General features: G+C 43.2%; 1 protein-coding gene across 2 annotated transcripts in view; it reads right to left on the reverse strand.

Moving 5' to 3' along the window:
- pcdh15b (protocadherin-related 15b) overlaps positions 1–19,291 on the reverse strand; it is a 155,563-nt gene that overhangs the window by 96,540 nt on the left and 39,732 nt on the right. For both annotated transcript variants that reach the window (XM_023830939.2, XM_072703571.1), the window contains 3 exons: positions 9,557–9,717; positions 7,281–7,436; positions 1,477–1,596 (listed from right to left, as the gene is read on the reverse strand). In XM_023830939.2, the coding sequence (XP_023686707.2) occupies positions 1,477–1,596; positions 7,281–7,436; positions 9,557–9,717 (437 nt within the window). The remainder of the gene's footprint in view (positions 1–1,476; positions 1,597–7,280; positions 7,437–9,556; positions 9,718–19,291) is intronic.

A 19,291-nucleotide genomic window follows, 5' to 3' on the forward strand; every position in this document is an offset into this window, starting at 1 on the left:
TGCTGTTATAGTGGAATAAAGTTTATATCCATTATTAAATAATACAATAATAATCTTGCATTTGGTGGAATGACCCTAATCTTTTCTCAGCTCTGATGCATCTTGGCAAGCTCTGCACCACAATCTCCACCTTCACATTGTTGTTGGCTGACTTTGTCCCACTCCTGAAGCACAAATTCAAGCAACTCAGCTTTGTTTGATGACTTGTGACCATACATCTTCCGCTTGATAATATTCCAGAGGTTTTCTATGGGGCTCAGGTCTAGGGTCTTGATCTGCTGGTCCTCCTCCACACCTTGATTGGCCTGGCTGTATGACATAGAGCATCGTCCTGCTGGAAAGCTCAATCAGCTGAGTTGGGGAACATGGTCTGACCAAATGGAAGCCAGTATTCTTCCAGGACAAGCTTATTCGTTGCTTGAGTCATGCGTCCTTCACAGAGATGAATATGCCTGATTCCAGCCTTGCTGAAGCACCCCCGGGATCATCAGCAATCCTCCGCCAAATTCCACATGGGTGGAGGACGCTGGGACTTGTAGGCCTCTCTAGGTCTCCATCTAACCACCAAACTGCTGGTCAGAGCTGAACATTTTACGCCCCAATCTTTATGGTCTTTTGTATACTCCAGCCTGGCTCTTCTCTGCGTCTTACTGATGAAGGACGTCTGCCTTGCATTGTGGGACTTCAGTCCTGCTTCTAGAAGGCCATTTCAAACTGTCCTAGCTGTGCACTTCACACCACTTAAAGTTTCCCCATTCTTTTTGAAGGCCACTTGATGTCATTCTTCTATTCATCTAAGATCAGTTGGAGGTCATCTCTGACAAGACAGTTTCTTCACTTAAGACTACAGAAATCTTTGTCTTTGGCACAGTCAGTGGTTGTTACATAATGTTTCTAAATTATTCTGAATGTTTTTATGACATTCATTTTGTCCTAGTAAGATAGGATGGCTATGTCCGTGGCAGTGGTTCCCAAACCTTTCCTCGTTCTCTGAGGTTTGGTTTAGCTAATCAGCGAATCGATAAATTGAATGAGGCACATTTGTGTTGAAATTCAACAAATATCGCTTGTAGAATGGCTGCCACAGAAATTAAAATATTTAAAAACACACGGAGTGGTCTCTTAATTTTTACATATATAATGTTCCATATGTCAAATTTTCACCATACTTGTAGTAATCTACAGTAAACAAATGCAGTGGTTTTTGAAACAGAGCAGTTCAGTACTGCAACTATATTATAACATACTATATTACACTATATAATCCGGCATTGATATGACATACAAAAGTACTCATTCGCAGTATTTTATTGTCATAACAGCATCCATACTTGTTTTATGTGCATTTGCATGCTTATGACAAGGATTCACAGCACATTTTAGCTTCATACTCTACGATCTTGTGTACCAGTTATGTCAATCCTTGTATATAATACTATATTATAGGAAAGTACGATGTATGTTGCTTTAACATACCGGGTCGTTCGGGTTGTACTGGATGACGTACTCAATCTGTCCATTCGGGCCATCGTCAATATCTGTGGCACCATTGTTCCCAGAGAAGCCAGTAAAGATTGTGGTCCCCACTGGAGTTAGCTGAAAAGAGGCAAATTACAAATGGATTGACCACCAGCTCGCCAAGAAAAAGGTAAACAAATAACAACAAACTCCTCAATGCATTATCTGAAGTGGAAATCTGCTCAAACGCAGCTGTCTCCTGTGCTCTGCCTTGTACTGATGATTGACACCCGTCCATCCATCCATTTGCTGTGGCCACTTTTCCTGATCAGGGTCACGGGGGGGGGGGGGGGGGGGGTCTCAAAAGCTGCTGGTGGGATTTGCATCAAATAAGGGTCATTTTGTTTCCATAAACAATGCAATGAGTGGTTTCGCATTGTTTTTTCGCTTAATACTTCGCTCCAACATGCCGCAGTGTGCCAGACCTCATCAAAGAATCAATTACCCCGGATGAAAGTGGATTCCGGCTAAATGAGGACAAAAACACACTTCGGATCATTTATGGAAGACATAGCAGTACCTTTACGTTAACCTGTTTGAGGGCAGTGAAGCTTGTTTTTGTACTGAAATTGGCTTATTAGTATTTAATAAGTATGTCGGCTGGAATCTATCTGCCAGATAAACCCAGAGAAACAACAGCTGCTTATCCTTCAGTAGGCTGATCTGTACCTGTCTGTCACTAAAGGAAACATGGGAAACTGAGAACTAAACACCAGAAATGACAGAGGAGGAATCTCCCTTTAAATGAAAATTTCACAATCGAGGAATATTACCGTAACGGACAGAACTTGATGTGAAAGGGAATTTTACTTTTCATTCAGTTTTGATACAAACCAGAAGATACTAAATGACTTTTGCTCATTTCAAACACTAAACATTTTAGAATGGTTCTCCTTTGGATGAACAGGAAATTGTCAGTAATAAAGAAAACAGCTAAACATTATCCATGTGTGCAATCCCTATAGAGATTAAATGAGTTAAATTTGTTTCTTGTTTGTTTTATTGGATTAAATGTCATCATTAATCATTCCTTAATGTAAAATTGGTGTTCACAGGGCATGTGATCCAGTGCATGGATCATTAATCATTTCTAAGCATGAGACTGACTAATCTGTCTGTCCGTCTGTCCATCCATCCTCTAACTGCTTATCCTGGTCAGGGCTGTGTGCAAAACTAAGCCAATTTATTTAAAAACAGATACTAATTATGAGTAACATTTATAAAACAATTATTGCAACATATTGCAGGTCTTCAAAAAAATGTACAATGAAAATGCTGTTATTGGAAGTTAAAGGCGAACATTTTCAGTTGACCCAGCATCAGTCCAAAAAGCACACAGGAAACATCCATCTTCTAAGCACTTATCCTGCTCAGAGCTGCAGGAGGGATGGGGGCCCTGTCCCAGGCGGTACAGGGCTGGGGTGGCAGTCCATCACTGGGTGCATACACACACCAGTCAGTTCAGGGACAGGAACAGCCCAAACGCTTGTCTTTGGATTGCAGGACAAAACTGGAATAAACACACAGGGAGAATATGCCAACACCACACACACAGAGCAAAGGTGGGCTTTGACCCCACAACCCCAGAGGTGTGAGGCAGCAGTACATAGGTTTTGCACAAATGAGGATCATAGATTAATTGGGGTTAAGGGCCTTACCCAGAGGTCCAACATTGATGTGATCATATTGCCAGTCACGGGATTTAGACCAAAAACCTACCAATAACAAGCATAGAGTCCCAGCTCACAGAGCCACACACTTCCCTCTGCAGCACTCTGAGCCACTGCACCACCTAAACTAACAACATAACTCGGCCATTTTCCAATTAATCTGTACTTCAATTTCTATGCTAAAAAGTATGGATTTGCTGGACTTATTTTGTACCTTAGCTTGGTAAACTGAAATGCAACAACTTCAAATTAATTTATAAGCAAAAGAAATGCAAACATATACAGACAGTAGAGAACACTCTTAAACTCACAAATTTCCCACTTGAAGATCTATATTCTGCAGAGTCGATAATCGGATTCTGTTTGCTGGGAAATTGCATAATCTGTGATGTAACTGCATACTTAAAGACAGAGCTAATGTTTACCTCCCTGTCTATTGTTTGTCTGTTCCGTGCAAATTTTCACACACTTTCCCACTATGGATCCCTTACGTGTCATATTTACGTGTTTACAACCGTGCAGATAATATGCCGCATTAGCACACAAACGATATTGAAATGCACGACTGCTTAATGAGTTTAATGAGTTGCGACGCCAACCCTGCATCAGCCATCTCGGCCCCTCTTGCGGAAGATGCCGGAATCTGATCTTGTTTCTCTCCCCCGGGCTCTCACACTTCGGTGCCTCAGAGACAAAAGCGGATGAATTGCTGCCAGCGTGCCGTTGTTTTTTCTTTTTAATCAAAATGGGACACCTATCATTTCATCATTTCGGGGGAAGAAAGGATCCACTCCCACTGTCAAAGCGACGGCGACGTGCAGAATGGATACTGCCTGTCCTATTCAGTCATTCATTCAGCTGCTGCTCTTCTTGGCCTCTTCGGGATATTTTACATGACAAAAAATGAAACCCCAGTAGGAAGCATCAATCAAAAAAAAAGAGAAAAAGGACAAAGGGGCAAAGGAAAGCTCAGTTCGCAGGATTATGTTCTGTCTTTTGTATGTCCACCGGGCCCTTATCGGTACAAGCAGGTCCGAAGTTTCTTGGAAATAGAGGGGCTGTGTAATCACGCCGTGCACCCATCACGCTGTATCGGCGCGGGAGAGCTGCTGTGGTCTCAGGGAGACCCGTGTCGGGCGGAAGGAGGTTTGCGTGTCACTGCCGTGTGACATTACTGCCTGTCATCAAACACTGTTCTCACTGCCCCCACTGCTCCTCGGTAGAATGAACCCACAGAATCTTAAAAGACCCACGAGGAATGGACACAAAATAACTGAAAGAGATGATGAATCTGCATTTATGGGTCCTTCACCTTTCATAACCACTTACTGAGTGGCCAGATTATGCAGCACAGAGTAGCCTACCTCCCCAAAACAGAGCACACACAAACACTGGAGGTAAGAGCCCTTGCTCAGGGGCCCAACGGTAAAATCACTCTGCCGATCTCCGGGATTCAAACCGACAACCTTCTGATCACAAGCAGTGTCCTACCCCACTGAGCCACACAGCAGCCCACATGCAAACATGCTATGGACATCAATTCACCTAACCACATGTTTTTAAATTGCAGAAGAAAACCAGGCTACCCAGATGAACCTACATTTGGTCCCCACAATGTAATATATACATAATCCACACACACACAAACACACAGGTTTGTAATTACATCTTTGTGGGGACTCTCCATTCATTTCTTTTGGGAAAACTATAATCAATGACATGACAGTCATAACCCATACCCAGCCCTAACCTTAACCATAAGTAACCCAACAAAATACAAGACTTTAGGCATTTTTACTTTTTTGATTGCATTCACAGATGTTTGTGGGGACCTGAAAAATGGTCCCCACAACATCACAATAACAGGTGTTCATTACATTATGGGGAACATAATCCAAATACACACAGACACACACACATGCAATGAAAACTGAACCCTCAGTCCTGGCATGTATGACACCACAGAGCTGGCCAGTGAACTCTGAATCAGGATTAATGTTGCAGGTTTAATAGCATTACAATACACACTGAATCAGGGCGATTCTAAAAGGAAATACTAAGGTCACCTTAAACTTTCATAGCATGGGATACAGAAACATGCATTAGTCAAAAGATGAGCGAAAAGGTATACATTATTCAACAGCAGTCTTAAACTAAGAACGATCATTCCCTGAATCATTAAGTTTATTAATACTGGTTTTAAAGTTGCTGAGTAATTATTATTCAGTATGGCGAAGGAAGAGTTATAATTTTACTGCTGATGAATGACAGTTACGCTGTAAAATATGCATATCAAAGTCTCGTATTTAAAGCATGATTACAGGAGCAAAAACAAAGCGAGTGCTGACCCCTCCGTCACACACTCCGAGACGCTGCAGAGGACAAAGAAAGTACCAACATCCAGGTGCTTTAAGACAACAAACTTTAGTTTTTTACTACATACTATGATTGCTTGGAAATGATGAAACAGTATGACAGATCTTTGAGCTTGCCTGAGTATCCAGATAGTACTGCATATCTGCAGTGAGGAGAAGGCCCTCAGCGGCACACTGCCAGTGTCAGTCTCGCTTCTGCATCTGCATCTAACGCACCCTTTATAACACAGTCTCCCATTTCCATCTGCAGTACTTTGCTGTCTTCGATCACCTAACCCCCCCCCCCCGGCCCCGCTGGAAAAGCTTGATTTTATCTGACACTTCAGACTGCACGAGTTAACTAATGGACTACACTGGAAACAACCACAACACTAATCTACGTGTCAACTCAATGTTTAATTCTTAAGAATCGATATTAAGAATATTGAGATCGGGCCACGATTTAGATGCATATATACGAAGCAGCATGCCTCTGTGCAAAGATGTTAACTAATGAGAAAGAAAGAAAAAAAGAGCACCAATGCGGCACTCTGGGAAGCCAATTTCAATTAAGTAAAAACGCCGAGAATCACTAGGTATCTATTCCGCGGTACAGTGTACGCGGCGTGATGACTATGGTGGATCTATTTTTAGATCACACGCTTGAAAACCACATCCCCGACCGCACGTCCGATAAGCGTCTGAATCACAGAGCAGGTAATTGCATTACCGACACTTGCTGGGAGATATCAGTATCTTGCCTTGTGGCCAACCAGTTCTGTAGTGACCAGAGCTTGTAATTATTGAAAACTGAAACTCCTCGTCAATAACAAACAGTAAATGTTTTCATTTCTTAACATCATATTGTATTATAGTAATATTACTATTATACTGTTAAAGACTGAAGTTCTGGACTATTATACCAATACAGAACTCAGAGAACTCAAAAACATAAACACTAACCATTTGAATACAAAACAAGTGTATTATTCCAAATAAAACCACTGTTTATAAATTATTTCAGTATTTTACGGATTTCAGAATTTTATGCAGGTCTTGATATCTGCAAATTTTCAGCAGGAATCAGCTGCTTAACATTGAATCTTCCATGACTGCACTAAAACAAATTGTACTAACATTAAAAAAAAATGACAGCCACAGATGCAAAACTTGCATTTGTGGCAGTGAAAGCAATGATATCGGTGGCGATGTTCCATGGATATGTCTGAACTTCACATCCTGTCTCAGGCAGACATCAGACATCGAGTGGCTTGTTGCTGCAGATTCAGAGTCATTCAAAGTGCATTCAAAGTGTGTTTAAGTTCCGCCCTGCCGGAAAAGTAGACGAGCAGGGTGCTTTTAAGGGCAGACATTAAGAGGATCTCCACTTCAAATGCTCATTTAATTAGTGCTACTGAAACCAAATTAAATGCCAAAATGCCCAAAAAGAAGTAAATGGTGAAACTCAAAATGAGCCAAATGTCTTTTTATAAACCTCATCATATTATAGTAAGACTGCGTTTTCCGGTAATGAAAACCACTAAATTGTTTTTGTGAGCTGTCTTGCTGTGGATTTGCGAAATTGCCGTAGTTCACAGGATGAAGTTAATTGCATTACAACAATAGGATGGGCGATAAGGGACATCTGTTATGTTAATTGCACTCCTGTTTTGGAACTAATCGCCGTGGAAACAGGAGCTCACCGAAACTGGCAGGAGTGGTGCCTTCCATCACTGACCTCGTTTATGGCGACGTAGTAGCGCGGCTGCTGGAAGCGCGGTGCGTTGTCGTTGCGGTCCCTCACCACGATGCGTACCTCGTGCAGGATGAGCGTGCCGACCAGCTCGTTGATGCACTTCACTTGCACCACGATGGAGTGGATGTACATAGGCGGCTGCAAGGAACCAGAGCAATCGTCATATTTCTTGGAATAATGTAGTAGGCAGTCTGGCCGCTGGTATGTTAGAATATAGCCAGAGTTGGGTCATTCAGGTCCAGAGAGTAAAAGTCCAGACCGGGATTTTATTTCAACCAACCAGTTGAGCCTAAAGAGTCACAGTCTCAGAGTAGTCAACTGGTTGGTTGAAACGAAATCCTGGTCTGGACTCCTACTCTCTGGACCTGAATTACCCAACTCTGAATACAGCGTGTGGGTTAGGACTTTTTGCCCATGATCGTAAGGTCGCTGGGTCAACTCCCATGGCTGCCAGAGGGATGTCGCTCTTGGGCCCTGGAGTAAGGCCCTTAACCCCAAGTGCTCCAGGGACTGGCTGACCCTGCTGTCTCGGTTGTACCTTGCTTTAAATAAAAATGTCTGCTGAATAAATAAACGTGGAATACTTTTGTGGTAACTGTAAATTAACATTTCTCAAACTCAACACTTGTTTCCTAGTTTGCATCGTTATTTTTACTAACATGCTACAGTACCTGTGGCTCTACCACTGTACTCTACTATACTATACCATACTCTATTATGTACAGGTAGCTTGCATTTCTCTATTCATATTGTATAGTTACATACTGTAGTTATGCACAGAAAGGTTATATTCAGTATTATAATATAGATAGTTTAAACGCATTCTATTTATGTTACATATTTCACATTGTTGCTATATTATGTACAGATAGTCTATTCATGTATATAATGTGTGTCCGAGGGAGTTTTACTTACACAAAAATTATCTGAGGGCTGAATGAAAAGTGGTTGGTTCAGAGAAATAACCGATCAGGTGGTAGAGGTGGTGGGTCCAAGCAACTATAATCTGATTGGTTATCTCTCTGAACCAATCATTTTTCATTTGGCCCTCAGAACATTTTTGTGTAAAACTCCCATGAGCTGAAAACATACACTATTATGCTTAGAAAACCAGTAACAAACTTACAGCTGCTCTTGGTTCCCAGATGTCTACATTAGTAGTTAGATATAGTGCAATCCAATTAGTTCTCAAAAGCTACAGAGATAATGGAGACTATGTGGGATCATCTTTTTATGGCTAACAGCCAGGGATTAAAATTAATTTGGAAATGCCCACCTCGAGCCTGTGGATCTCTCTTCTTTGATTCTACCTTGTTCTGTGAACTAGATGCGAAACAGATCGATGCAGAGTACACCACAGAACGGCCCCGACAGGGAGGAGTGAAGTTTGGCTACGTCTGAAAGCGAAAGTGCCTAGATATTGCACTTAGTATTCGTCGGGAGCCTGAGGAGGAGGTGGCGCAGAAATCTGCCGGCACGTGCAAAATTAAGCACGGCTCGGATTCACAGAAAACCAATATCTGGTATCAGTGAGGACAGATCCAAACAGCTTTCACGATGTGCATCTTATAAAACGATTTTAGAATCTAATCCCCCGCTCTCATCATTGTGCTTGTAAACGCCCTGGTTTTTGCAGGGGAGGACAGGGAAGCCCATGTCTGTCCACCGTTAATCGCCCTACTCCTGCCTGGTTTATGAACCACCACAGTAGAGGACTAACTGCTGACAGGAGGTTCGCTCTCCAAATTCAATCAGTAAAACTCTATGGTCGCCATCGGCGCCTGACAGACTCAGTGGTGCCGTATACTGTGAATATATCCCAGCCCATTCCTCTCCCTCCTTCACCCTAAAGACGATTTATGGAATTTATGTGACATGTGTTTCCCAATTAAAAAGACACAGTCCATACTGGATCAACGATCTGGGCTGCAGGACTCGCAGTCAGTGAATAGGGTAAGGCCGATAATCAAATTCTCACAGAGAGCCATGGTTATTAACATTTATTAATTTGTTATTTCGCGTGCTGTTATGACAAGCTCTTATCTATCATTTATAATTAACTGAGAAAGTTTAATTAAATCTAACCTGGTGCAAGTGTAGTCCACAATATCAAAGGAGGATTGTGAAATTAATTCTACAGATACGTATTGTGTATTGCAATGTCGAGCCATTAATGGAGATAGAAAGCGGTAAATGGAATAAATAACGCTGGTAATTACATTTTTAAAGACCTTACGTTTTACATGTCAGATACTTACATCTCTGTCAAGAACACGGCCGGTGCTGTTCAGGTACAGCCGCTGTCTCATGGGATCCAGAATGACCCAGTGGTCGTAATTGTCTTGTAAAGATAAGGATATGGTTCTTCCTGGGTCTTGAGCTCTGCCATTTATTTGCATATTTTCAACCAGAACAGTCCCTGTGACAAAACAAAATATTAATTATCCACAAAGGGCACTTCTATTTGCAAAGATGGTGTAAATAGTCAGATCCTTAGTAAAAATGCATTTTGTACTTTGATTGTGTCACTTGCATTGTTTGTTCTATTTACTCACGTTAGAACAAAAGGCATAAAACAATCTAATTACTCCCGTCAGAGATACAGCAACATGAACTTTGCAAAAACAGACGCTTGTAATTAAGCGTTAACATTAAGACCTCACATACTGAAAATAATGGTCTTTTTATAGTAAACTTTCTGAGCTGATCCCATCTTCATAGAACTGGTAAGCCACAGAATGATGCATTTCCCACTGTGCTGGAGCGTCCAAATTGAATTTCATCTCTTCTGTTTTTCAACTGTACGGCTACAGAACACCATCCAATCATTGAGCTGGGATATGCTCCGCACATGACCTCAGGGGTGCACTGCCCCTCGGACCAGTGTGTCCACCTCCACTCCGGCTCTAAAGGCTATGCTGTCCTGTCAGCTGGCCTGGAATCAGAGGCGACCCCACGAGCACCGAGGTGCCTAGCAAAGCGATTCGCCACCTGCTATCTGAAGATCCTGGAGGCCGGGGGGCGTGCGGTTAAGGTGAATATCATTTAGTTCAGATCCCCAAGGACGATGTCACCCAACCCCAGCGGATGTCACTGTGCTCCGAGCGGCGGAAGACAGGAAAGGCGAGGGAGTTTTAAAATTCAGATTCACCATAGTGCTGACAGAAACTTCACAGACAAATTAGGGGCTATTTAACATCTCACTACACATCCAGCAAAGGCTCTGCTGGATCAAACTGTCCCAAGAAAGCCCCCCCACCCCCCCAAGGCAGAAAGCAGTCCAGCCAGGGAAGGGGCAGTATAACCATCATGTCTTAACTGCTCTTCAAATTTACATTGCATATTACCGTGAGCATAAGCTGAATAATATCTATATATAATGACAAAATTCATTCCAATTATCATGCGCGATATAGCTGTTCATTCACACCATGTTAATTTGTTGTGGTCTCTAGTTCTGCTAACAGCTATACCATTTCTTGTGCCATTCAACAGAACAATTAAGCAATGACAGGAGTATGCCATCCATACTAATATACAGAGACTGAACAGCTCTATTGTGGCACTAAATGTGCCATATGCATTAATCACAAGTGCTGTAGCATTTTCCAGCATTTTTTTCCTGTACTTTGTAGCAGGGTTGCAGTTGCGTATTCAGTTTCTACAAATAAAAACGGGGGTTATGGTGCCTCTGTGGGCAGCACTACTGCCTCATATGTCCTAGGGGGCTTCAAATGGTGCCTCTGCTCTGTGTGTGGGTGGTGTTTGCTTGCTCTGCCTGTGTTTTTTCCAAAAACATACAGTTTGGGTAGATGGTGTCCTTAAGACCTCCATTGTGAGCGCGTGTGCCCTAAGATGGACTGACAAGGAGCGTCTATGCCTTGTCGCGTAAGCTATCTGGGAGAGGTTCAACCAGGAAGAGCAGCTGGAAGGAGGATGAAATTCTTTGGAAACTTGATAAGCAGAAAACTGATATACTGAGAGCCGAGCCGCAGAATCTCCGCGGAAGAAATTACTACCGCAGCAGGACAACCATTTTTACCTGAGGCACTGCTGATGGGAAGTGTGTTTTCCGAGAATTTCATTTGCTTACTTGGCAAAACAAAGTTGCGGCACACACCCAACGCTATACAGCCGCACAGCAAAACTAAAAAAGGAAAACACAGATACTAGCGGTAAGAACCACGAATTGATGATCACTAGGCTGGTCAAAAGTCTGTCATTCGTGTCGCGAACGAATTTTGGAATCGTTTTCATGGAGCAAATATTACGATTACTGACACGGATATGCAGTCAAGCAGGAAGTAATAAAATCATTTAATTTTACTAATGGAGGAGCCAACTACAGATGTAGCTAATGACTCATTTAATCGCTCATCCAGTTAGTGTCACGGGGATCAGACCCCTGTCTCGGGAGGTATGAGGCACAAAGCAGGGTGTAACCTTGACAGTCTGCCGCAGGGCATTTAGGCACACAAAAGCCCACACAACAGTAACAGCATTACCTACTGAGCAAATGGGCCACCTAGCTTTAAATTCCGCTCCAATAAAATTCTGCTTAGAGACGCATATTTTGAACATACTGTATAATCTTTTATTTAAAGACTTAAAATTTAATAACCAGCCAGAACAACACGTCTTACAATTTGAAAAGTACGTTATTTAACAGTGCATCCATAAATGGAACGCCTCGCTAAATTCGTTTAGTCGTATATGGCTAGCGGCAACGGCACATTGCAGTGTATAGGTGGATCGATCGCGTTTTACACAAATAGCTAGATAAAGTGGCTAGTATGTGTATCGTGAGTGGTTGTGAGATGTAGGTGTCCAGGAAGACAGGTCGAAAGCAAATTACAGAAAGAAAAAACAGAATCATAAATGGGGTCAATGGCCCTTTAAATTAAGGAAACTAGAGTGGCAGAAGGTACAAAGATAGCAGAAATGTAGTTATGTAGCTAATAGGGAACAGCAGAGTTTAGCTGTAGGGATCTCCCTCCCCCAGAGTTTCACAGAGCCAGCTGGTCCCACTCAGCCATGCAAGTAGGTAATCTCATCGTGGCCTGTGTGCGACCAACTTTCTTTCATTAATCGCGCTGACTGTTGACACAAGACTGGTAATTACCTGCTGTATCAACCCAAAAGTCGCAAGGAGCTGGCCCAGCTGTCATCCTGCATGCTTTTTCTCCTTTTTTGTGCATTGACTTGTTTCACATTTCCACCGAAATTAATATGTCTTGACACTACCTGTTACAGTCAAGAAGGAAGACGTAATGACAGCGTACGATGTTCCACGGCTCACTGCGCTGTCTGCAGATGTAAAGTGCACCTTCTCCTCCACTCATCTCTAACGTAAGACGAACGTGTGCGGCGCATGTCGACGTGCCGATAATTCGCCGACTGCTGTGGTTGTGGCACCTGCCCTATCGTTCTTTAGTCAGCAGGTCGTTTTCCACTTTATCAATTCAAAAGTATGAAGTCAGTATTAGACAACAGGTGATAAATTCCGCAGGATAGAGGCGGTCTGATGGAAGACCCCCAGGGCCGGAGTGGGAGTTCCAGCATGGGATAGCCACACCCCAGACCGGCAGAGTTGGTGGGGGGGGGGGGGCAATGATTAAATATGTTGAGTGGAGGGTAGGGGAAGAGTGTACAATGATATGAATGAGGGGGGTTCCAATGGTAAAATCTGCTGAGATGGAGGGGGGGGGACAACAGGGAAATATGATGAGTGGGGGGGAGTCTCCGATAATACACTGTATAAAGGGGGGGGGGGGGGGGTTTCCCAATGATATAGTTTGCCGAGTTGGAGGGGTAGTCAGGGGGCAATGATAAAATATTTTGGGATGAGTCTCCAATGGTAGGCTTTGAGTTAGTGGGAGGGGGGTGGGTGGGTGTTAGCGTCCAATAATAAAATTTGCCGAGTTGGAGGGGGTGAGGGAGGGGTAAGAGGTGGGGGAGCAACAATAAAAATTTTCACCAGTTCAGGGCCAGGCAATTCTCCCAATCAGCCACTGTGGCACCAACGTCCCTCCTCATCACAGTGCATAGCGCTCCTCACTGGCTAATGATCCATCATCAACGAGTAGCAAACATAAGGGCTTCTGGACGATGCTGGACACCTTGAGGTCCTCGACCTACCTACTTAGAAGTTATAAGTACCATCAATAACAATTCTCCTTATGCGATCCAAAAACTGTATGAAATCCAAGATCCAGGTATTCCACACTGCCAAATGTAACACCACACTCACAAATTACCCCAAAATTACCCATAACTCTGTCATCCTGGCCAATTTTCTGATTCAAAGAGGCTTTCGGAGGAGCAATCTGAATGAGCAGCTGCTAGGAGACAATGGCCACCTGTTGAACACACAGCTGACGGGACTAGACGCCGTGCCAGCTGCACTGAGGACGTTCACCCCCAACCACGGCTTTACAAAGGCCTGTACCGTAACTAAGCAAATGTTTGAAAATGTAATCCAGCATTCCCGAGAGAAAACGCTATGGCTTAGTATTTCTCACATCCCTAATAATGCATGTCCATCAGAAGCCTTTTGATGATATTTTCCTACTGTAGTTACTAATATTAATGCTATCTATCTAATCTATTATCATATATTAGATAGATAGCAAGGGCACATGAGGGGTCATATGCTCTTACAGCCATTTCCAGGGCAGCCGTAATTGTGTGGCATTATTACACACAACATAAGAACTATTACACACAACATAAGCACGACGCGGAAAACTTTCACATAAAAATTCACTGTAGTTTTCCATAACCTGGAAAGGATGCCAGTCCCCCACAGGGCACACAAACACAATCACACAATGAATTAGGTAAATGTGTTCAGGAAGGTCTTATCATCATGGTGGGAACCTTGCAAGTTCTTATTGAGCATAACTGCATGTGCTCAGTCCTGAAACTCAGTTACAAATAATATTGCATATATTACATTCACTGATACTATATCTGCATACCTTGTTTCAATATGGCCCCAACTAAAATAATTTTATGCATTACTTAAAACTATAAGCTGGCATTCAACAAAGCACTGAGCTTGTATTCCACTACTTAACCAGTGAAAAGCATAGTCGTGTTTAGCAAATGCCACGCTTTAAGAACAATGTCAAAGAACGTCACCTGCTTTCATTATGGCGCTAACAAAATCAGGTTTTTCATGTTCGGTTTCCACAGCTGTGCTCCGTGGAAAAATCCCTTAACAAAGTTACACACCTTCACGCCACATGAATCAGAAAAATGTCTGTCGGCGGCGACACGCGGCTCCACATTCAATGCCTTTCACTACCATCTCCATGTACACCCCCTAGGTTTAACAACGTAGGTTGTCATGCATACCACAGTATTAATTGTGTGTTTATTCAAAAGCCCTATTAGAGGGAGCTTAGCTGAAATAAGCTGCAGCAGATGGCTTTTGCACGTGTGCGCCTTCTTAAGACCGTACATGCCACAAAGAGCATTCATTCCCAGTGCTAGTACAAATCACCGGTGCATTATTTTTCACAAGACATCTTATTAAGCAAGGGCAGCTGCGGTAGGGGGAGGTAACTATTAAGAACTTTGACCTTGTTAAATCTGGACTATAACTATGCAATGGCATTCCTACTTTTTTTGTTTGCTTACAGGAACATAATATTTGATTTGACTACGCAGTCTCGTGTTGAATGCAGGGCATGGCAGCCAATAGTGCAATCACACTAAAACTCAATCAGCTTGGCCCTCTGCTTAGAAGGACTGACAGGTCCAATGCAATTGCATCACCGAATTATTTAAAATACTAACACAAATCCCCTGTTCTCAAAAATATACCAATTATTTCTCAAACACAATTCCCAATCCCCTATCATTAATAAACAAACCAAAATAAAAATAAACGTTCAGATGTAGCATTCGTTTTCTGTACTAGGGCCCTATACTTTTATCGTTACAAGTTTTCACAGAGCAATAAAAATGGCAAGAAAAATATTTATTATGCAAAAAAAAAAATCTGCGCTTTGAGTCGTTCACGAGGATGGGAAGAGGCACTCTCACGCCACAGCGTGACACCACGAAACCGTGAAGGACAGCGGAGAGGGGACTCAAGATCAGGGTGTTACCATCTCCGCCCCCGCTGGAGGAAGGGCCCAAGAGATACCCTTCCTGGCAGGGGGCTGGAAATAGGAAGGTAAGCTGTGATAAGGAGCGCTTACCAAAACCTCAGCACGAAGTATGACTGCAGCTCCGGGCACAGATCTCTGCAGAATGGCTGAGTATTACGGAAGCAGTGAGCAGTTACAGGAATAGATAAGGTCTTACTTTAATAGTATATTTATACAGCTATAGGAAATAAATTTATATTAATGCTTATTTACAGACACAATTTGCTGTGGTGCAGGGAGAATGCCTGTCAGAGGTGAGACAGTGATTAGTGTCGCCTCCCTGCTCCAGGGCTGGTGGTTTGATTCCCACCTCCTGTTCGGCATGCGTGTGCAGGCTCTCCTGCTGTGCAGGTTCCCTTCTGGTACTCCTCTTTCCTCCAGAGGTAAGAAGAAGAAAAAAAAAACCCATGAAGCTAGGCGAAACGGTGTCTCTAAATCACCCACAGTGCCTGATAGTGTGTGGCCTGTGAGGGACTGTCACACCGCACAGGCTCCTGCCAGGTCTCCTGGCTCAGGTCCTGCACTTCCCGTGATAAGCTCCAGACTCACTGCCACCCTGCACTGGATAAGCAGTGTGGAAAATGGGTGGGTGTCAGCTGGTTAGAACCGCAGCCGATACCGTGTTCTCCATCATGCACTTGCAGGGTTAGTTCGAAACAAACCTCAAATTTAGAAGCAGGTATTCTGAGGGGGCTTGCTGTTACCTTGGCTCAGATTACCGCGTCTAGTTTTTGCATTTATATTTCTATGCCGTTTCAGGATATCAAATGGGCAGCGTCACAAACATCATACAGCTTTGATGGGGCCGTTATCATCGCGGATCAAGACCATTGACCTTAATCTAGCTTTACCGAATGTACGTCCTGATATGAAATAAAAAGAATGTAGAATGCATTGCTTTCAGCCTGGCCGCTGGAGTTCATAGAAAAATAAGAAGATTCAAGAGGTTTATTCGTCACGTACACAGTCGTACACATACAACATGTAGTGGGATGTAGCCCGGGTCACTCCGAGCAGCTGTGCAAGATAACAAAATACAGAAAAAAATAAGATAAAAAAATATATGAAATGTTCAGCTGTACATAATCTATATATAAGTGATAGTTAAGAGGTATTTTGCTGTGCAATATAAGTGCAAGAGGCCTGAGGTATGTGCTAACGATTTGGACAGTGTGATGCAGCACCTAGAGGCATTGAGTATTGTCCTGGTTTAGAAGCCTTATGACCTGGGGAAAAAGCTCCTCCTTAACCTTTCCGTTCTGGTCATAAGGCTGCGGAAGCGTTTGCCTGAATTCAGCAGGCAAAACAGAGAGTTATTGGGGGTGGGATGGATCCTTGGAGATTTTTGTTCTGCTCTGGTCCTACAGCGGCTGGTGTAGATGTCTTGTAGGGAGGGGTGTAGATGTCTTGTAGGGAGGGCAAGGCAGATCTGGTGCAGCGCTCAGCTGCTCTAACCACCCTCTGCAGGGCTTTCCGGTCCTGGGCAGACTAGTTCCTGAACTACGATGTGATGCTCATGGTCAGGATGCTCTCTATGGCAGCCGCGTAGAAGGCCTTAAGGACAGCAGGAGAGACCTTAAACCTCCTCAGCTGCCTCAGATGGCAGAGCCTCTGCCTTGCCGACCAGAGCACGTGTGTGTGTGGACCAGGTGAGGTCCTCCTGTAGGTGTAGGAGGTATCTGAAGGTGCTCACCCTCTCCACTGTAGCACCATTGATGTGGACAGGTGTGTAAGAGCCCTGCTGCCTCCTGCAGTCCACAATCAGCTCCTTTGTTTTGCTGACGTTCAGTTGGAGGCTGTTATGCTGGCAGCACCTTTCCAGGTTCTCCACTTCCTTCAAGTAGGCCGACTCATCGTCGTTGGAGATGAGGCCGAGCACTAATGTGTCATCAGCAAATTTCACATAGGAATTTGAGCTGAGTGTGGCTACACAGTCGTAGGTGTAGAGGGTGTACAGCAGTGGGCTCGAGACACAGCCTAGCGGAGCTCATGTGTTGAGGGTGATTGCGCTGGATGCACAGTTGCCTACTCTCACCACCTGGGGTAAGAAAATCTACAATCTATCTGCTCAGCTGGTCACTCAGTCCTAGATCCCTCAGCTTGGTGAACAGTCCGAGGGGGACTATGGTATTAAATGCTGAGCTGTAGTGTATAAACAGCATTCTCACATAATTCCCCCTTTTTCCATCCACGAGTTAGGGTAGTGTGTAGGACATGAGAGATGGCATCCTCAGAGGATCTGTTGGTGCGGTAGGCGAACTGCAGTGGATCGATGTACAGTAGTTGGGGATGGAAGAACAGATGAAGTTCTTAAGTCTCTCGAACACCTTCATGACATGGGATGTTAAGACCACAGGGCGAGAGTCATTGAGGGTTGATGGCTTGCTACTCTTTGGAATCGGGATGATTGTGGATTTTTTAAAACACGCTGGTACGACAGACTGAGCCAAAGACTCCTTGAAAATACGGTTGAACGCATTGGCGAGCTGGTCAGCGCAGCGCCGCAGGCCACGTGCACGTCGCGCGCCGTCACAGACACTGGGAATTCACCCCTGGTGTCCCCGCGCTGCGCTGGCAGGCTGCCCATGGACGGCTTGCTGTTCATATCAAACCGCGCGGAGAACAAGTTAAGTTCATCAGCAGACACAGAGACAGCAGAAACAGAAGTTAAAATGAATGAGTTTCTCTACAGACAGAGATATTTGTTATATAAATCAGGTCATAGAAGGACACTTAGCTATATTAATATCTGGCAGAAATCAAAGATGAAAAAACTATACGTATATTACTGCTTGAAAAAAGCGAGTGGGGGTCAAACTGGTTTTTAGATATAAATGTTTAACACACAAGTACCCAGGTATTTGGAAGTGACAGTTCCTGAAGTGCTTAATGGACCAGTAAACTAAAAATATAGGTATAGTAGCTCACTCGACTTTGACATGTGGAAGAGGTTATTATTATTATGCTTTATTGGAACTGATAAACTAATTCAAAACATAACAAAACAAAAGAAACAAAACTCCAGAATTGTTGCATATAACAACACATAACCTACACATGCCAAGATTTTTAATGACTATGGATCAAAACCAACAGGTCAACAAATACCATGCAAAATGCCAAATGAAAGATCTCAGTTCTAATGCTGTAATACAGTAACGGGAAGAAATCCAAACAGCATAAAAATACAGATATAAATATGCACAACTTCTGGAAAGAGCATGACAGGTTCACGCCTTTCTATCCCATTCACAATCTCCTCCTCAGCTTAGAGTATAAGATGCAGACTGGTATTTTGGCTAAAAAATATTCGCCTTTAATACATATTTAATGTCCAAAGAAAGATAATTCCGTAAAGGCGGACGCATTACGAGACAAAATGCACGTTGAATATTACGAACCGCGTCAAACAACATAACTCGAAAGCTTCTCTTGAGCTAAAATGCTGAAAAAGCTTTTTCACTAGGGTGAGTTTTATTAAGATGCTATCAAAATGGATCAAACATTACATGATGGACCAAGAGAACAAATTAAAATAAATGGATATCTGTCAGACTTTATTACTCCATTACTCACAGGATGAGCAAGGTTGCCCCCCTACCCTCCAAAACTAAATATAGAGCCACTTGCCCAGAAGATACAGGACAAACTCTATGACAAAAGATCATTTTACTGTACAAAGGGAGGGATACAAGATAACACTAACTAACCAACATGTTAGTTTGCTAATGAAATTCGTAGATTATTATGTTTCATTTGTGAGTTATGTGTCAAATTTCCAAGGGAAAAAACAAGTTCTAGCTTTACTCAAATAATGTAAGAAAAGATCCCAAA

Source organism: Paramormyrops kingsleyae, chromosome 20 (assembly GCF_048594095.1).
Source record: "Paramormyrops kingsleyae isolate MSU_618 chromosome 20, PKINGS_0.4, whole genome shotgun sequence".
Taxonomy (NCBI): domain Eukaryota; kingdom Metazoa; phylum Chordata; class Actinopteri; order Osteoglossiformes; family Mormyridae; genus Paramormyrops; species Paramormyrops kingsleyae.